The 21,185-nt window shown below is 39.3% G+C and overlaps 1 protein-coding gene across 4 annotated transcripts in view; it reads left to right on the top strand.

Moving 5' to 3' along the window:
• Positions 1-21,185, top strand: part of LRCH1 (leucine rich repeats and calponin homology domain containing 1) — a 198,897-nt gene that overhangs the window by 147,008 nt on the left and 30,704 nt on the right. For 2 of the 4 annotated variants that reach the window (XM_055131735.1, XM_055131729.1), the window contains exons 8-16: positions 214-319; positions 2,407-2,534; positions 7,937-8,004; positions 10,194-10,280; positions 12,607-12,696; positions 12,799-12,835; positions 15,003-15,056; positions 15,898-15,970; positions 19,160-19,264. In XM_055131735.1, the coding sequence (XP_054987710.1) occupies positions 214-319; positions 2,407-2,534; positions 7,937-8,004; positions 10,194-10,280; positions 12,607-12,696; positions 12,799-12,835; positions 15,003-15,056; positions 15,898-15,970; positions 19,160-19,264 (748 nt within the window). The remainder of the gene's footprint in view (positions 1-213; positions 320-2,406; positions 2,535-7,936; positions 8,005-10,193; positions 10,281-12,606; positions 12,697-12,798; positions 12,836-15,002; positions 15,057-15,897; positions 15,971-19,159; positions 19,265-21,185) is intronic. The other 2 variants (XM_055131747.1, XM_055131741.1) reach the window with 1 other exon arrangement.

Genomic DNA, 21,185 nt, shown 5'->3' with positions numbered 1-21,185 from the left:
GAAACCTCTTTCTTCAGCCCACCCCCAGTTCATGAGCAGCTACTGTCAAATATCATGGATGAGCTTTGCCTATGTTTGAGGTTATAAAGGCGTAATTGTCCTTTGCACAATACTATGGGGTTGTTCTTTCTTTTGTTTTAAACCACGTAGCATCTTCTTACCTTCACTGATTACATTTTCCTGTGAATGAAGGGATGGCCTGTTTCTTTTCAGCCTTCTGATGAAGACACTGTCAGCCTGAATGTGCCAATGTCCAATATCATGGAAGAAGAGCAGAGCATCAAAGAGGACTCATGCCATCTTCTCAGCCCAGTCAAAGGTCAGGCAGTGAAGACGGGGAGAAAGGGCTTGTTCCTAAGGCTATGTTTGATATAAACACAGATACAGAATGATAGTGCTTCATACTAATGCAGCATTCCTCACGCAGCAGACACTGCGCTACTATGGAAAGACAATCTCATTTGAAGTCCAGAGATCTGAGAAAGGTAGTCCAATCATTGTCATTTTATAGGTGAGGGAACCAAGGCTTAGAGAATTTGCCTATGGGTCACACAGCTAGGAAGTAATAGAAATGACCTAATTTTCAAGATTTATCCAAGATTGTGCAAATGTATTCTTGGAAAGAAAATACCGATAAGGAAAACTCTGAGTAAAAATAACACATAAAATGCTCAGTTATTAACTTCTCACTCACCTCGAGGCATTGATTCAAGGTCCCAAGACAGTTTCATTTTTTTATGCAATTATTTTATTGGATTTGGGAGTGGGGCAACCACACTGGCTGTTCGTAGAGCTTAGTCACGGTTCTGTGCTCAGGGATTACTCCTGGTGGGGCTCCGGGGACCGTATGGAGTGTCAGGAATTGAACCTGGAATTGAACATGCAAGGCAAGCATCTCAACCACTGTGCTATCTTTCTGGCCCCAAGTGCCTCCATTTTAAACACAAGACTTTCAAGGCTCCCAAATCTATCTGTCTTACACCAAAAGAAGAATAGCATCATGAGGTTGCACGCGATCTGGTGCTCTGACCCTTCGCATATAAGCTAGACTTGATTACCTGGCTAGGGCAGGAGCTATAGTGGAGATGTTTGTCCAGAGACCGAGTTGCTGTTGGACAAGCCATTTGGCAAGACAGTTGAATATGGACAAGTGAATTTTCTTACCTATACATAAAGTGATTAAGTAAACTTGAGGATTTTCTGTCACTCTAAAATTAACTCTCTGGTTCTTTAATAACCACCAAATCATCACTAAGTGACATAAGAATTGTAAATTATGTAAAATAGAATGTAATGTTTAGGCATGTTCTTTCAAAAGAATTGCTTGACTCATTGCCAGTAAGTTCCACCCACTTCCTATCTGCCTGTCTTAGAAATGGATATTTTGCCAACTGGAGTTCTTAAAAGTGACTCTATTGCTCCTTTTCTGCCTTGAGTGATCTGTTGCGAGGAGAAATCTGCAGTGTTGCTTTTGTATCTCCCACACTTAACTCCAGAATGATCTCTTGTTGGATATATTCTGAGAATGCATTTCCCTCATGGTGGACCTTATCATAGTTATGATTTGAGCTTCTTGTCCTAATTTCTTCTCACATGCTTCCTTGAAACTGTTTCAGAGCCAGAGTGATAGTACAGCGAGTAGGACATTTGCCTTACATGTGGCCTACCCATGTTTGATTTTCAGCATCCCATATGGTCCCCAAGCACTGCCAGGACTAATTCCTGAGTGCAGAGCCATTAGTAATCCCTGAGCATCACTAGATATGACCAGCCCCCTCCCCCTAAAAAAAGTTTCCTCACATAAGTACCAGATCCAGGTTAGACTTTTAAAATTATTAATTGTTACTGCCTGCCATTTAGTAGTCTCTCAGTATATATTTGTTAAATTTTGAGTTTGAAGGTGACTTATCGCACATCACTAAGCACAGAAGCCCTCTGTATACTTGTTTCTTTGTTCCTTAAAAAAATAACAGGTGGCGGCTGGAGATATAGTATATCAGGTAGGATGTTTTACATACATGTGACTAAACCAACTTCCATCTCCAGCACCCCATTTGGTCCCCTGAGCCCCGCCAGGAGTCATCCCTGAGCACAGAGCCAGGAGCAAGCCCTGGGTACTAAAATGATGGCCTAAAAACAAAAAGAAATTGTTTATTTCTTTTTATAATGAGCTAAGTGATCAAAAGGCCCTGGCTTTTAAACTCAGCTGAAGTTCCCATTATTTTTACTTTTTGCCTCTTTGATTTTTCATCTTTCCTCCACATAGTTTAAGGGAAAAAGAATTTGTATTTTCATACACCTCCTAGTGTGGTAAGAAAGGCTACTGAAATAGTTACATACTCTCTGTGCTTAGCTCATCTGTTCATAAAATCATGTTGCTGCCTTTCTCTGTTATTTTCCTATTAGGGGAATTTCATCAGGAATTTCAACCAGACTCTTCTCTTGTGGGCAACAGTGACAGCTCAGGAGAAGCAGGGAACCAGTTTGTCCACGGAGCAGATGTTCTCCATTCAGAATTCATAAACTACACAAAGGCAAGTTGAAAATCAACTGACTTTCAAATTTATTTTCTTTTGTTTGATGTCTTAGAATTTGAGTTTGAGGTGATGAATCCATCACATTAAGTGTCTGCACTGACATCTGCCTTTAGACCTTTCTAACATCTTGCAAAGTTTGGCATGTCAGTTCTTTAATAGCTGGAAACAGTCCCTTCCTTGCATGCCTGTCCTTTTTTTCCCCCTTTTGCAGGAGTCTGCGATTTTCTTCTGAATTTAGAAAACCTTCCCATTACCCACTATATTCTGCATGTTAGTGTATGTGTCAAGGTGACTATTGCTATCCAGCAAAAGCCAAATGGCATTTCACATTCTTTCTCATTTGTCCCAGGGGAATGCTTTAGTTGGGAGAATAACCATGATATAAAGAGAGAAATGGTGACTTTTAAAGTTGGGCAGTGGGGCCAGGGTTGTGGCTCAAGCAGAGGGCACATTCCATGTGTGAGGGACTGGGCTCCACCAGCACCAGCATGTATATCTATAAAGTTTGACAGTGAATTACTTTCTTGGAAAGGTTATTTTGAGAACACCTTTATTGTCAAATGTTGCAGTTGCACTGAGAGGCTGAAAGGTTGGTAGTAGTCACTAAGTTTTCAAGTGAACCTTTATCACAGTGGCAGCAAAAGGGAGAGAGAAGCTGCTCTTTTTTGCAGCTGGTTATTTGAGGTTTCATTTGAGACACAATGGGGTGCCTGGTATGTTTCTCCTTGTTGTTTCTGTCCAGGTTACGGCACCCAAAATTCACAGAAAGGAAGCCAAGCGCTCTGTGGAAATGGCAGAGTCTGGAGTAGTAATAGAGTCAAAGAAATCTCCACAATGTCTCTTACTCCTGCTAAAACTTAGATTTACTGTGGTGTGAGAGATGGTGCACTCCAGGATTCTCTGTTAAATCAAGCACGTGGTCTCTTAATTGTTCATCCACCTTATCTGAAGATTTTATTATGATAGCGGACTTCTCTATGGGCATCTTTGGGCATCACCTTCTAGGGAACCGGGAATCTGGATTTTATGCCACACACGTCCATGATACAGTGAAGAGGTCTTTATGCCCTCAAAGCTAAATGTGACATATAATGTACACTTGTAGAAAACCAACTAAAATTATTGCAAACATTATAGATTAGTTTCTAAGTTCTCATATCTAAATATTTCACACCATTGCATCATTTGTATCTCCATTATGTCAGTTCAGTTGACTCTCATCAGTTTCATTTTGATGACTACATGTCACCTGCCACTCCAATGGCCCAGTGGCCCCCTCTATGTATGAGCCCATGTGTATTACACACAAATGCACATACATGCTCATATCACACATACTTATGCACACACTAACACATGCTCATACATATATGCTCACCATCATATACATGCTGGTGCACATGTAAATACTCACGCACACATGAGTGCAACACACTCACACACACATACACATACATGTACGTACTCTTTTTATTTTGCCACTGTCACTGTAGCACTGTTGTCCCATTGCTCATCGATTTGCTCGAGTGGGCACCAGTAACGTCTCCATTGTGAGACGTGTTGTTACTGTTTTTGGCATATCGAATATGCCACGGGTAGCTTGCCAGGCTCTGCCGTGCAGGTGGGATACTCTCAGTAGCTTGCCAGGCTCTCCGAGAGAGATGGAAGAATCAAACCCAGATTGGCTGCATGCAATATTCTGCCACCAAACAATTCCTTAAAATATCGGTGTAAGGATATGACTCTCAGCTTTCCCACGAGGCTTTTCCAGATTTGACCTCTGTCGATAATTTCTGGGATAAACCTGTCACAAAAATATGGGAAATTAGCCTTTGGTCTTTTTCTCATGTAGAATATATCTTAAGAATTAAAAGAAAAGATGCAAATACTGAAGGAAAACTATTGCAGAGATGAGTGAAATAAAGCATATTGTTTCAAAAAAAGTAAATGTCTTGAGATGAAGAGATTTCAGGAAGCCGAGCGCTCTGTGGAAATGGCAGAGTCTGGAGTGGTTATAGAGCCAAAGAAACCTCCACAATGGTCTCTTACTCCTGCAAGAAACACCTTTTGGAAAGTCAAGAGAAGAATGCTAATAATACCAATAGTGAAGTTTTAAAAATTCCTTCATTGAAAATCAGACCCACTTTAGCTTCAGCTCTGTCACCTTAAAAAAGAGGATCAGAAATATGGTACAGGGGTGACCTTGTATGTAGATAACCTTGGTTCGATCTCTGGAACTACATGGTCCCCTGAGTACTGCTGAGTGTGGCCCAGGAGCATTGCTACGGTGGCCCAGGAGTCCCCAGCACTGTAGCGTCCCAGGCAGCACCACATCCTCACCCAGGCACTGAACAGACAGTCCAAGTGGAAGAGAATGATCAGGAAAGGCCCTTGAACCTGCTGAGAGCCACCTGGGATGTATTGCACCACCCCCCCCGCCCCCCCCCCATAAAAAAACAAACTTCTGAGAATTTTCGTGACAGTCACCCAGAGCACTGTGTCACTCATTCCTGCTGTTTCCAAGAGTTTTGCATTTTACAGAATTCTTTTACATCTCTATAACTGAATTGGAATCCTGTGCTTTTGTAACTACCATGTTTCATGAAAATTTTTGTCTTAGCAAGTCACCTTGAACACTTAACTTTCCAATACTGAGCCAATACTTGCCCCGTGCTTCTGGAGCAACACAGAAAGTTCCTGTAAGCTTCTATGATCACACATCTTTGTCAACTGGTCAACCTATAACCTTGCTTTGTGTGTTCTGAGGTTTTAAAACACCCTATTTAATAAGTATTGTTGATTCAGCTTTGAACTCAGAGCCAGCAGCCAGGAGGAAGCTTATCTAACATGTGTTTTCTCTTTAAGGCACTTAACACTCTAGTGACTAGGAACACAAGAAAATACTTTAGCACCATGCTCGGGGTCACTTGAAGTGCCAGGTCCCCCTCAGAAGCACCAAATGGTGAAAATCTGGCATGCAACACTATCTGGCATGGATAGTTGTAAGAGCCACAGCAAGAAGGCATCTCATCTTGTTCCATCTCTGCCGAGAAAGTACATGGCTGGTAAACACATGTACCACACCTCTGTCCATATGCCTGCCACGTGCCTCTGGGCAGTGCTTGTGCCCTCAAAAGCACCTCGACTATGGATTCAAGGGTTTTAAACACATTTTAGTAGTTGGAAAACTGTGTGAAAACGAATCCTTGAATAATAATGCTAATAAACTCTGTAAGTCACTAACAGAGCAAAAGAAATGCAGTGAGCCCTACTTTGCATCCTACTTTAAAAAAAATAGATGTTTTGAACTTTTGGGGTTTTTTTTCATTATGAAACTGGAAGTGGAAAGGAAATAGCCATGGCTCCTCTAGTTAAAACCCAGCAAGAAGAGAGCAGAATGACGCTTGGTGGAGTGTGTCACCCATGTATCCCACTCTCACTTGGATAGTGGCTTAAGTTATTTCCATGGGCTTTAGAACATGATCAGCAGAGGAAGTGCCTGAGTTTCTCGACCTTCCTCACTCCTCCTCCTCAGTAGTCTTTTTTCTCAGTGGCACACCTGGGGGTGTGACTGGGCCCCAGTTGGTCAAAGCTGCGTAGGAACCTTGACACAGAACACAGGCCTTTTGTCTTCAGTTCCTTCCGTGCCAGGGAAGTGTACCCCCATCAGGTGTGGCTTCCTTTCTGGCTGCAAGCTGAGTTAAAGCTGCTGTTTCTCTGTGTCAGAGATCAAAGTGGGAAGAAACATGTAAACATTCCTACAGTGGGACACACCTTTCTTAGTATCTCTTCCCATCTAAGTGTTTCTCCAGGAAAATAATAGGAAATGATGGGAGTTTCTGTGAAATCGGGGTACTGTACATGTGAAAATGGATAAAGGAAATTTGAGGCATGTCTGGAAAGTATTCAGACTCTCCCTTTCCCCAGCAGCACACGTGCACATGCACATGCATTTTCAGACACAATTCTGCATCCCCCTCATGTGACTTAGTGGCCCAGTGGAGAAATCTGTCACCGTCAGGAGATGTGAAGAGAGCAAGAGGAATTAGGTTGAGTTGACATTTCTGACTCTGAGATAACATACTATGATAGGCCAGGTTTTCTTTTCTTTCTTTTAGTATTTTCTTTGCCTTTTTAATTTTTTTAATTTTCTTCCCTCCCTTCCTCCCTATCTCCCTCTTCCTCCATCCCTCTTCCTCCCTCCCTCCCTCCCTCCTTTCCTCCCTCTCTCCCTCCTTTCCTTCCTCTCTCCCTCCCTCCCTTCCTTCCTTCCTTCCTTCCTTCCTTCCTTCCTTCCTTCCTTCCTTCCTTCCTTCCTTCCTTCCTTCCTTCCTTCCTTCCTTCCTTTTGTCCTTTCACCCTCCCTTCTTCCCTCTCTCCCTTTCTCTCTTTTTCCTTTTTTCCCTTCCTCCCTTCCTTTCCTTCTGTCTTCCTTTGTTGTTTTGCCATACTCAGAGGTGCTCAGGACTTATTTTGTTTCTGTGCTCAGAGATCATTCCTGGAAGGGCTCAGAGGTCCATATATGGTATCCGGGATAAAACCCAGGTCATCCACAGGCAAAGCAAACTCCTTACCCTTGGAATACTTCTCTGCCCTACCTCCTTTTTTATTCTTTGCTTTCCTTTTCTTTCTCTTTTCTTTTCTGGTGTGTGTGTTGGGGGAGGGGTATTTTAATTATGGTAGATTGCAAATAGCATGAGACTTACCATTTCAGCCATTTTTTTTCTTTTTTGGGTCACACCTGGTGATGCTCAGGGGTTACTCCTGTTTCTGCACTCAGAAATTACTCCTGACAGTGCTCAGGGGACCATATGGGATGCTGGGAATCGAACCCGGGTCAGCTGCGTGCAAGGCAAAAACGCCCTACCTGCTGTGCTATCACTCCAGCAACATTTTAGCCATTTTAAAGTGTACAGTGACATAGATTATAATCATATAGTTCTCTAAGTACAATTCAAGATGCTGTACCCATTCCCTTGGCTGTGTGACTGTCCCAACAGGCCAGCTCCAGTCCTTTTTTCCTGTTGTGAAACTGAAACAGGGCATTTCCTGTGCCCGTCTCACTGCGTCTCTGGCAACCACTGCTCTTTCCCTGCTGTATGAATCTGACTGCTCTCAGTGCTTCATATCAGGGCATATAAATGTCTTCCTGTGACTGGCTTGTTTGCCTATGTCTTTGCAATCCCTCCATGTAGTGGCATGTGTCTGACTTTCCTACGTAAGGCTGATTGACATTCCATCATTGTCCATATAGAACACATTTTCTTCCTCCACTTCCCAATCAGTAAATAGACACGGGTTTATTTTCATCATTTTCCTTGAGCACGGGCCGGGGCAGGTTTGATTGTTAATTGCTGATAGCCGGTGAATCTCAGAAGACCCATGTGTTCTCTGCACAGGCCAGGAAGGAGGACTGTGAAGAATTGTTACGGATAGAAGAGGACACGCACTGGCAAACAGAGGGAATGTGAGTACCAGGGGCCTTGCTGGAGCCGCTGTCCCCAGCACAGTGCATGTTTCAAGCAGAATGTTGCCTGGTGGTGATAGAATTTTGGTCTTTGGGGACCAAAGACCATATCATTCTTACCTAATGATACTGATAAGAAGTTCCAAGGGCCAAGCAAATCAAGTGGTAGAGCACATGCCTTGCATTGCAAAACTCCGAGTTCGATTCCCAGTTTTACGTGTGTCTCTCCATTCCTTCCACCACCTCCCAAGAGCCACTGGGCCCCAGGCAGCTCTGCATCTTCACATGGGCCAACACAGGGAGTTACCTCAGGGACCTGAGCTCTGCTGGCTGAGGCCATGTAAAAAGATGTAAAAAGAAGAGGTTACAAGTTGCTCTCTGTCTGAAGGGACCATACATGCAAGATTGCATTTCTTCATTGACCTTCGGTTTTATCTGACTTGAGGCTATGGGGAGAGATGTGATTGGAGGGATTCAAATCCCTAGACTGCAGTTATTGACTTCCTTCCATTTGCTGAAGAACCCACAACTGGCTCTAAAGCCATATGCAGCCGTTCCCCCAGACTTGGAGTACCTCTGGAGTACCTAAATTCTTTATTCAGAATACTCAAGTTCAGATCTCAAAAAAAAATCACCGTACCTCTAAGGCACTGGTTCCAATTGTAATGAACGTAGCAGTGAATGTTCATTAAATAACAAGTGCCAGGAGGGGCTGCACGCAGCTCTCCTAGGTTTGATCCCTGACCCACATATGTCTCCCCGGCCAGCCCAAGCACAGAGCCAGGAATAATTCCTGACCACTGCCCGGTATGGCCCCCAAAATATAATAATCAAATAACATGTCCTTGGTACTATCCTAAATATTTTACCAGTAGTAACTTATGTCTTTTCTTCAGTCCTACAAGTTCCATTGTTATTCACATTTCACAGATTAAAACGTGAGGGGCACAGAGAGGCCAGGACTGAACCCAAGGAATGTTGCCTGGTCTGGGTGTCCCTTGTTAGAGACGCAAGAGGCAGGCTTTGAGGGGGGCGGGTGGGCTTGAGTGCTGTTATCAAATGTTAAACCACTTGGAAGGGAATTGAGTTTGCGCCCTGTGGCATGAAATAGACTTTTTAGTACTTTTGTTTACCAGCATCTGGTTTGTAGGCCTTAGTCTTTTTTTTTTTTTCATACCTTGTAGGAGGTTTCCTCCTTCGGGAGCATTTACCACATTGTTAAGAAATTCCTCCACTTACAGAAAGACGTTAACCTTTGTTCTCAAGAGAAAGGAGTAACCAGGAACTAATCTCTGGCGTCCTTTAAATAAACATTGCAAGGTTTCTTTGAAAGCACTGTCCAGCCTTTCAATACATTTCTAAAATTTGTTACATTTGTTTCTGTGCATCCAAGGAGACTTAGCTTGATTTTCAGAATCATATGGTTCTAGGGAGATGTATTTTATAGGGAAGGAGATTTTAAAGTATGTAAACCATATACAAGATAAAATTAAACTATATTAACACCATTGAAGCTTCATGTTTTCAAATTCTTAAACCTCATATTCAAATTTAAATATATTGTTCTCAAGTATCTTACCTTAAGTCAGGATCAATTAGAGGGCTTCAGAAAATGTTCAAGCCCTAGTAACACCCACTTGGGGTCATCAGGCCCAATGACTGTTTAGGGGCACAGATGACATTGCTACATATAGGACCTGAACTGAGAACTGTGGACACCTACTGAATGCAGTGAGTTACTGTATGGAAGCAATAAAGCAAGTCATACTGGTAGCACTGGAGCTGGCAGGTCCAGAACCTAGTGCCGACCTGCCCCACGAGCACCCTGGGGGCCAACATACTTGGATTTAGGAAAGTGTGGTATGGAAACTCCTGTCTAGGCAGATGATCATGTAGATCTACCAGCCGTTTAACCTGTGTGAGCTGCTCACAGCCCAGCTGAGCTTCCCACTGAGGAACTCTTTTTCTTATTGTTTGCTATTTTTTTCCCTTGCTGATTGAGGTTCTGTGATTTACAATCCTGTTATTCCACCATAGAATGGCCACTTCCCCTTGTCAGACACTGACTCCTCATTTTGTCGAATTTTCCAAAACCACATTTATTGCAAGATGGATTTTTGTATAGTTTACTCTTAAGAACCTAGGAAATCGTCATTCATTTCTTTCTCCTCCTTGGTTCCATGCTACAGGATAAATTCATCCAAAGACCAGGACATGGATATAACGATGATTGAACAGCTGAGAGAAGCAGTAGATCTGTTACAAGATCCTAGCAGGTATCTGAGTCTTTCCCGGGTTTCATGTGCAAATGTTGCATGCTAATTTATGAGTACATTATTTCACTTTTAAAAACACACAGTAAGTAAGAAATAATCTCTTCAACTGTAACAATAGGACCCTTTATTTATTATATTACCCCAACTCACAGAAACATTATTACAGTAGAAAGAATTATTATAACAGAATGGATAGCAAAGATTTAAAGCAGTTAGCAGAAAGGATTATTTTAGGGAGGGAGGAAGTTCATACAAACTTTTGAGGTGCGGTTTAACCACTCACAAAGACAATTTTAACAAAACTTCTAGAATGATTGAGATTGGTTTCTTTCTCTATTCATAACGTTCACCCTTCACGAAATACATACAGGAATTTGTAGTATGGTCAAGGTATGTTTTTTGAAGATATGAGCTTCATCTTCTTAAAGCAATAGAGTTAATGACAGCATGGAAATCGGGGACAAAAGAGCCTATGTGTATCAGTGTATGTGATGCTAATGTATGCATATATCAGTGTGAATGTGTGTGTGTATACTCGCGCACAAGCAATTATATAACAAATGGGAAAGTAGCGTAGATGAGCCTCAAAGCTAAGGAAAACACCATGGCGTGTAGACGTTAAGTAGGGCCTGGAAGCTGATCATGACACTGCAGTGACCTGGAGGGAGTGTGGCTCTAGCTCTGGGCCTCCTTTGAATCATCCTTTAGGAAATGTAGGATCAGCTGAGGATTTTGAGATTCATTTCCAGTTTGGAAATGTCTGAGACTGTAAGTTACCAAGAACAGTCATTCAGAATGGAATATATGCTGACTTATGGAAGAAAGAAGGCCCAGTACAGCTATCCAATTGGTGGTTGGTTTGCATCTTTTGTAGGCATTATGTTGTAAAAGTTTGTATGAACTTCCTCCCTCCCTAAAATAATCCTTTCTGCTAACTGCTTTAAATCTTTGCTATCCATTCTGTTATAATAATTCTTTCTACTGTAATAATGTTTCTGTGAGTTGGGGTAATATAATAAATAAAGGGTCCTATTGTTACAGTTGAAGAGATTATTTCTTACTTTTTAGGATTAACTATCAGTAATCACAAATTTATATATACCTCGACTTTCATTTTACGCTCATATTTCGTAGCCCTACAAGTTTTTTAATTGTTTTAGTTATGTCAGTTATTAAAGGAATACAGTTTTAGCAGTTGACCTTTCATACAATCTTAACATCAGATTATCTAGTGAATATTGCTTTTTCATGGCCTTGATCTTGGTTTCTTCTCTTCAGATTTTTGGTTTGATAGTATTTTTAGTAGGTATGTATGATATGAACTCCTACTCTTTAAATTTATTTTTACTGAGATTCTGTAGTTTACAGTGCTGTTAATAATGGGTTTTCATGCACATAATTCCAACACTATACCCATCACCAATGCACCCCCTTCCTCGCCCACGTGAATTCATCTTCTTTTAAAGATACCTTTGTAACTTTAATATAACTTACAGAAGTTTCTAATATATATTTTTTCACTGTATCACTGTCATCCCATTGCTCATCGATTTGCTCAAGCAGGCACTAGTAACGTCTCCATTGTGAGACTTGTTGTTACTGATTTTGACATATCGAATACACCACGGGTAGCTTGCCAGGCTCTGCGGTTTGGGCGGGATACTCTCGGTAGCTTGCTGTGCTGTTCGAGAGGAATGGAGGAGTCTAAGGCAAATGCCCGACCCGCATTGCAATAATTTAGAAACTCTGTTAGAGAATTTAAAAAAATTAATAAAAGCATACCCAATTACTTTTATGTGAGAGTACTAGAGTATACTAAAGATCTTCATATTAAAACAAAATATTTTTAGTTTCATATATCACATTTTAGTTTCATTATATCACATTTAGTTTCATATATCACTTTATATATGTCAGCAACTTTCTGAAAATTGAGTTTTTTAGAATAAAGCAATAGTAATACTTACGATTATTATGATTTTGTTAGAAATATTTTGTTAGATTTTATTAGAAATATTTACAGTGTTAGAATAAAATTTTGCATCTACTTATGATTATTATGATTTTGTTAGAAATGTTTTAATGTTAGATTTTATTGGAAATCTTAATATTAAAAATAAGCTGGATTTCAATACTGATAGCAGATGGAAAATCTTATTGAGACTATATTAAATTTGGCACATGCTGGGGAAATAGAATGTGGTTTGAAATCTCTACCATAAACCTTTCATTCCTCTATTTTAACAATAAATACAATTTATAAATATACCACACATTAAATTTATTGAAGGCTTAATAAATTATTTAATATCTTTCTTCTTTTTAGATTGAGCACAGATGTTTCAGAGAGGAGTGTTATAAATTTTTATCCTATGGAATCAGCAGAAGCCTTAGAATTACAAGATTCTGTACTAAAGTATGTTGGCCTTTCGATACTTGAATACATTTTCTTTTTGAACTTCAAAGTTATTTTGCTTTAAACTCCACTTTGCATCTTTTCTTCCCCTCATTCCTACAGTGGTCAAATACAGCTGGATGGCTCTCCCATGAGTGAGGTGAGTGACGTGATGCAGATCTTGGATGAATCATAGTTCCATGCGGTATTCCACCATAGAATAGTGGCTGCTGTGGTCTGTCAAGATTTGTCCTAGGGAAGAAGATTCATTCCAAGGACTATATTGAAACTTCTTCAAGATGGTTTTCAAATGTATTATCCTTTTTCTCCTGTTTAATTTTCCTGCTTAATACAATTTGAAGAGGAGAGTTAGCTGCCTTGATTAGGTTTTCTGCGGCTGGTGAGATAGCCCACGGCTTCAGGTGCTCAACTTGCACATGGCCAATCCCAGTTCAATCCCATCGCTGCATGTGGTCCGCAGACACTCCCGGAAGTGACCCCATGAGTACAGAGCCAAGAGTAAACCCTGAGCACAGCTGGGTGTAGCCCCAAAACCAAAATAAATAAATGAAATTTTCTAAATACAAGGACTAGTGGTTTGGACACATGCCTAACATGTATCCAACTCGGTTTTGATTTATAGCAACACATGGTCCCTTCAATCCTGCCAGGGGTTGTCTGGGCACTTCAGAACCTGAGGAATACCATATTCTTGGGCTCTTGCCTTGAACTGCTAGTCTGCTTAGCCAATTCTGGCCCAGTTGGCTGAGAATTGCTGATTAGACCCTCAGAGCATCACTTGTGAGCTCCCTATAAACCCCAATTTTTTTTTTTAATTATCTAAGTCAGCTCATCTTGCTGAGTCAAGTATTGGCAACAAAGATCCATACAGATCCAGCTGTGACAGAAACTAGAGATAAGAGCAATTAGCAATGATTCTAGAACGAAGAAAGAAATGTTGGGACATTTCATATTCAGAAAAAGTCTTGAAAGTCAAGGGAGGAGGATCTGGGAAATGCCTTCAAGGAGTCAGAGAACCTTAACAATGAAAACTGATGGGAATGCTTGAGGACAGAAGAAAGTGGTTAGATAGAATTAAATGGGGTGAAATTTGAGTGACTGTAGAGAGATCACATAAGGTTAGAGGTGAGCCTAGAAGGTTCTAGAGAAAGAGTCCTCAAGAGGTGGGTTGAGCTGGTGACTCGGTGAAACACAGGTTACAACCTAGTTTTATTCTTCTCTCCCTCCCTCCTTTCCTCCTTCCCTCCCTCTCTTCCTTCCTTCCTTCCTTCCTTCCTTCCTTCCTTCCTTCCTTCCTTCCTTCCTTCCTTCCTTCCTTCCTTCCCTCCCTCCCTCCCTCCCTCCCTCCCTCCCTCCCTCCCTCCCCTCCTTCCTTCCTTCCTTCCTTCCTTCCTTCCTTCCTTCCTTCCTTCCTTCCTTCCTTCCTTCCTTCCTTCCTTCCTTCCTGGAGATATCTAAGTTTCCTTTATTTTAGTAGCTTTCTCTAAGTGTTATTTAATTTTCATGTTTTTGTAATTTGGTTGTTTTTTTTTTTTTTTGATGGGGTTTGGTCTTGGGGACCTAAAGTATTCGGAGCTTACTCTTTTTTTTTTGTGGGGAGGAGGTTAATTTTTTTAATTTTTTATTTTCATGTAATTTTTAAAAATTCTTTTTATTGAATCGCCATGAGATACACAGTTACAAAACTTTCATGATCAGATTTCAATTGTACAGTGTTCCACCACCCATCGCCCCACCAGTGTACATTTCCCATCACCAGTGTCCCCAGTTTCCCTCCGCTGCCCCCACCCCCGCCCCACCCTACCCCTACTATCTCTATGGCAGACACTTTTCTTCTTAATCTCTCTCTACTTTGGGGCATTATGATTTGCAATCCAGGTACTTAGAGGCCATCATGTTTGGTCCTTGACCAGTTTTCAGCACACATCTCCCATCCAGATCACGGTTTACTGGTAGGTTTGTGCTCATTGGTCATTCCTGCAGGTTACTTGGTTGACCATATAAAGTGAAGAGGATTAAATTAGGGCTGGCCACATGCAAGACATGCCTTAACTTCCTTATTATCTCTTAAACTACCTTTATGGGAGACCCTTTTTTAAGTTTGTGTGGTACTTTAGGTATATTTTGCTCTAAAATTAATTACGTGCTTTTAGAAAATAGAAGTATGACTTAGTCACCTAAAGCATTAATCAGTGTATGTTATGTGCCTTTGTGCAAAAGGTAGGATGGAAGTTTAAAAAGCTGCATTTTTTAATCTAAAGAGTTTTACAGTTTAAAAGGACATTCATGGTTTCTTCTTTTTTAAGGTGCAAAATGATCTAACATTACAGAGTAATGGAAACCAGTATTCTCCAAATGAGGTAGGTTTCCTGAAGATTAATGGGAGCTGAGGTATTTTGTGAATAGCCTTTTTAAAAGTATATAATGTAAGACTGTCAGTGATTAATGAGTTCATTGTATTGCAGATTTTCTGGAGGAGTTTTACCCATTAGTTCTCCTAGTCATCTCACCTTACTCATAATTAATGCTTAATTTTATAAGATACATTTTGAAAAACAAATACTGAACATCTTTGCAACAAACTGTTGTAAAGTTCACTCACAAATTAGAGTGAAAGCAGTTCAAAAAAGCAGCATTGATGGTATCTTATTATCTATAAATATACTGTGCATGGTTTCCCTGTGGATGAGACTTTTGTTCAGTTGTTTGCTATCTAGCTCACTGTGTTAGGAGATTCTTCATCATATGTGTCTTTTGTCAAGTAGATGCCTCTGTGTGTGTATGTGCCTTTGCACGTGCTCCACACCAATACTGGGGCAGAAAGAGATCATCAGTTTCATATGATTATAAAATATATTATTTTAATTTATTTGGTTTTGGACTACACCTAGTGGTGTTCAGAGCATAGCTAAACACTTATAGCATAGCTCAGGGGACCATATGTGTGTTGGAGATAGAATTGGGATCAGCCACAGGCAAAATGAATGCCTTAACCTCTATACTATCTCTCAGACTCTATAATATGTATTTGTACAAGAAAGCCTACTAAATATTTGCAGCATGAAAATCACTCTATATTTTTTCCATCACATAACAGCAAATGCAAAAAGATAGATAGTAGCTTTATTATTGCCCTTGAGTGTAAAGAAGCTGTGTATATGTTTATTTTTCTTTTAATTCCCTTTTCTTCTAACAACACAGATTAGCGAGAACTCTCCGGCAATCTCACCTACCACAAACAGCACTGGTCCATTTGGTCTGAAGCCTCGGTCAGGTAAACGCAAACCTCAGCCTGTTCTTAAACTTGTAACAACTCAATGGATTCCCTTTAGCTGTTTAAATATTTACTTGTTTGAGTGTGAACACTCTGGCTAACTGTGGTTGAGCCCTAGCACTGGAATCTTACTACCACTGGTGAAGTCGGACTTTAAAACTTTAAAACTATCTTCTCTAATAGTTTCCGGGATCATTGAGTAAAAAGTCCATATTACCAGTAATAGATATCGTGCCTCTTCAAATCATAGCAACGGGGAAAACAGGGTGGAACATGTAGTGGGGAAAATTGCCTTTCTATATCGAGGGAAGATAAAGCAACTCGTTCTTAGTGCTAGTATTCCTGGTACTGTGTGAGTTATACAGCAGCCTCTGAGACTGGCACCCTTTCCTTCCTGAGCCCAGGAGGTGTTTTGCATATTTTCTCCTACAACTGGGTGAGTCTTTCAAGGCTCATATTACAGGTAATGAGGTCATTCTCTTTTTCTTAAAGGGCCATTTTATATCTATTAGCAGATTTCTTTTAGTTTACAGTCAATTTCACAAAACCAAATTACAGCAATGTGCAAGGGAACTATTGATTATAGAAAAAGGGTGATGTGTAGAATAATGCCTTTCTTTCTTCTGATTTCTCCATGTGCTTAAAGTGTAGGAACAATCCACCTTCTTTAGATTCTTCTATAATAGTTTCAATGCTTAGGCCTTTTGTACACATGTATTACTAATACTTTTAACTCATTGCTTAGAAAAGATTCAGACATTTTTGACCCAAAGTTAATTAAGAATGTTCTTGGGTTTTTCAGTATTTTGGCAACAGTAAAGTTTATATGGGTGTATATTTTGAAAAAAGGGTGCCAAGAGTAAAATAGGAAACATCTTTTTAGAAAGGAAATTAACAAATAACCTAATAAGGGTTTTTTTGAGGGGGGTGGAGGGACAAGTTGATGGATGAGTTACATATGCCCAAGTATAATGGTTTCCTGGCATTTGTATGTGCTATAAGAATAAGTCACTGAAGACAATGCTGCATAAGGGCTATTAGTATTTAATGGAAAACCAAAATGTACATCAACTCACGCTTAAATAAGTGGCCTCCTCCCATTTGGAACTGAGCATTTGCAAACAGGTCTGGGATGGGTTTTCATTTCTGTAGTCTTTGATATGAGCAGGGGGATTATAGCTCTCTCTCTTCCCTCATTACCAGGAGATTTATATCTGTACACTGTGAACATCGAATCAGTCTACCAGATAAAGTCTCTAAGACTTTATCTTAATCTTGACAGGCAGTTTAACCCAATTTAAAAATATTTTATGGTTGAACAAACCTAAAGTTAAAGTTACTCAAAAGATATTACTTTTGAATGTGCATCTTTGCAATTTTCATTCTAAAGTTATCTCAGAGACATTTTTATAATTCCTTTTGTAGAGTCCAGGTTCTGCTTATCAACATGATACTTGAATTGCTAAACCACTTAAAATTTGTTGTAGTGGTGAAAAATAAAAGCGATATTTATCTTGAATAGCATGAAACAAAGCTAACTTCCGTTCCAAGTTTTCAACCTTTCTATACTGCTGACTAACCAATGTGGAAATTGTGCCAGTTGTTGAAAGCTTTGTGGAATTTGGTTAATAATAAATAATGTTGACTTATTTTTAGGAACTGCAAGTGAAATGTTAGAATTTTATAAAACTAGCATTATATTTTAAGGATCTCAATGAGTTTATTTATTGCTTTTAAAAATTTTGTTTTATTATAATCAGTGGAGCAATAGCACAGTGGGTAGGGCGTTTGCCTTGCATGCGGCCAACCCAGGTTCAATCCTTCCATCCCTCTCAGAGAACCTGGCTACAGAGAGTATCTCACCTGCAATGGCAGAGCCTGGCAAGCTACTGGTGGTCTATTCGATATTCCAAAAACAGTAACAACAAGTCTCACAATGGAGACGTTACTGATACCCGCTCGAGCAAATTGATGAACAACGGGATGACAGTGCTACAGTACTATATTCAAAGATTTTTAAATACTACACTGTATATATTTCAAGTATTTAAAAATAACATATAGTAATCTTAATTGTAGGTCATTTGGTGACAAAAAAGACAAAAATTATTTTTTAGTAGCTTTAGAACTTTTAAAAGTGAATTAGTCTTTATTTTAGAGTTAAGTATATGGATTTATATACTAAAGCAAACCATTCAAATCAACGAGTTGAAATAAGAATTTTGATTCTGAAAGTAGGCTGATGGCTTCCTTCAAAAGAAACATTTTTTTCTCTGTTTTTTTTTTCTCACTAAAGAAAGACACCTTGGAACCTATATATTCTTAGGAACCATAATTCCTAGAACCTTGACAATTTATTTTACTGACCTTGATAAGTGATTAAATAAGAAATTATACAGATACTTTCTAAACATATAAATACCACGTGAATATTTAGTAGAATAAGATGATTTTATCATTCATAACTTTCAGTGTCAGGCACTTCAGATTGCTTGACATCAATTGGTCAGTTGGGTTGCTTGCAGCGTCCTGTGTTGCTTTTTTCCTGGCACTATTGAAGACAGTACTCAGGGGTATGCATAAGTGTCAAAAGCTGAGCAAAGTGTTGGCTAGGCTCAGCTATCGGTCAAGTATGCTTGTAGACTTAACTATGTCTTTAAAGAGAATTTTTATATCTACTTGGAAAAAAATTATAAATGGAAAAAATTATTTTTAATTTTATTTTTATAAATGAAAAGTATATTCACACACATTAAACTTTGTCATTGTACCCAAAATTTTGTGTGAGTCACACTTGCTAAGATAGTTATTTACCAGGTTTTGGAAAGGGGTTTCTGGTAGGTTTTGGCTTTGTATCTGCTTAATCTATGGATACACTTTCTTTCTGCAGACATGATTTATTAGTACTCTAAGTCTGTGGACTCTCAAGATTCTTATGATTAATGATATTAACTGCATGCAAAAGATGTGATTGATAAGTACTAATGCTCAGTTTTTATCATTCTTTTTATTCCATGCACCACCTTTTCATTCTTCTCCTATATTGTACATTTGAAATGAAATCCCATAATATTAAATTCGCTTCATTTCCATACAATCCTTATGCCATTTGTGAAATGCTGCTGCCCCTTTGGTTTTTCCTGGTCCTTGTGCAACTGTCCGCGGACTGGCTCTCTCGCTCTCCTGCAGACCCAGCCCTCACTCTTCCTCCTATCTCCTTCAACAAACTTACACAGGCACAAACATGGGACAGCTCTAGCTACAGTGTTCCATCTGAAGGAGACAGTGACAATGGTAGGTGGCTTTGTACCTCTTCTTCAATGTGCTAGATACTAAGCCAGTGAATATACTGAAACTAATTCCTCTGCAGCTGAAGCTAGAGTATATTCACTTGCATGCCTGAGATAAGAGCTAAGGAGTAACCCTGGAAAGTGACACCCAGAGAAATGCATGTGGATCATTCTCTAGTACTTGGTCAAACTATAGTTGCTTAATCTTGAATATTCTGAATTTGGGGGGAGCTTTACAAAAGTTTTTAACTTTTCTGCTTGGGATATTTTTGTTTATTTGTTAACAAAAATTGGGGGTGCACACAATTAGTAAATTTCCATTTGATCCTGTATCTAAACTAATTGCTTTCAGAGTTGGATGTTTTATTATCCATGCTTACTATGTAAAATTGTCAAGGCAGTTTAGACACATTGTGGCTGACTCATGAGTTGTTCACTGAGTGTAATATTAATATTGAGAAATTTCTACAAGAGGAATAAGGGACTGAAGAGATAGTAATATAAGCATGGCATTTACCTTGTATGCCTCCAACAAGGATTCAATCACTGACACCACATATGATCCCCTGAACAGAGCCAGATGTAAGCCCTGAGGACTGCCTAGTGTGGCTCAACCCCTCTCCCAAATAAATAAAATAGAAATAAATGGTCCTTGTTTTTAATTAGAAGTGTTTGCACATTTTGGCTTTCTATGCATCCTATCTTTTTGAGTATTCAAGAATAGTAACTTGCCCCGAGAATCAAATGTGCAAATAAAAATTTGAGGACTCTTTGCTCTGATTTTTATTTTGTTCCAGTAAACATCTTAAGAGGCCTAGAAGGTAAAAATAAAAAATATAGAGCTACATAATTTATAAGTTTGAATCTCCTAGTTGAAAGATAAATTTTAAACATTCTACTTCCAAATAAAAAGTGATTAAAAGTAACATCAAATATGACAGAATTTCATTTGTAAAGAATAGTAGTGAAATATGAGATATAAACCAATCACAATACAATGACACTAAAAATATTATATTCACTAGCACTTTTAAAAAATCTTAGTATGCTGTACGTATATGAAGAAAAACATTTTCAACATTTGCTCTGAATTCTGATCAAAACACAAGCTAAGGTGCTTTTCCAGCTTTATGTATAAGGATAATATATTTTTGACAGGTTAGTTGAAAAAGGAATTTTATTATTTCATAGATGTCTATGTGTTTTAACTGAAAATATGTCTTAGCGTGAAAGTATTGATTAAACAACATCAGTAAAATGAAAGGGCCTCATATTATGTTTTAAATTCTGGATGTTGAAGAGGGCCACGTGGTAACTTTCTTGATAAACTTTATTTAAAATTTGAAAAAAGAGGACAAGCATTTTTGTTTTTCAGAAAGCATGGCTATTTATGGGTTTGATGTTTTACAAAGGAAATAAAGCCTAGAATGAAAGATTTATGTGTAATGTGGTATTTCCTTGGAGTGATATCTGAAACCAAAGGATTCTTTTAAGCTGGGAAAGATTCAGATACCTTACATAGCAGTAGAATTTCTAGTCTATAGAGGAGTCATCAGAAGAGATAAGGCAATGACCCGCCAGGGGCACTGCTGGAGGCAAAGATGGGGTCACTCTTTGTGCTTCTAACTCTCAGGCATTAGTTCTGTAGATGTTTCTTGGAGACTCATAAACTATTAAGCAGACTGTCTTTTTCTTTAATTAGAAACCTCCAGGTTTCCATAGAAAATAATCATGGTGTAACTCCTTCTGAAAATGTAATATTTACGCCACTTTCTTGCTAATTTTTATATGAGTGAACTTTCCTGGGACTCACATTTATCAGTTGTCTTGACGCACCACCATAATAATGGGAATGTTCTCCAGGTGCTGACTGGTTGGTCACACCACATGTTTGATGACTGTCATTCATCTCCATTTGAAATGTC

The sequence above is a fragment of the Sorex araneus genome, chromosome 1 (assembly GCF_027595985.1).
Source record: "Sorex araneus isolate mSorAra2 chromosome 1, mSorAra2.pri, whole genome shotgun sequence".
Classification (NCBI taxonomy): domain Eukaryota; kingdom Metazoa; phylum Chordata; class Mammalia; order Eulipotyphla; family Soricidae; genus Sorex; species Sorex araneus.
The sequence above is the reverse complement of the archived record's forward strand: the minus strand, read 5'-3'. Positions and strand labels throughout refer to the sequence as shown.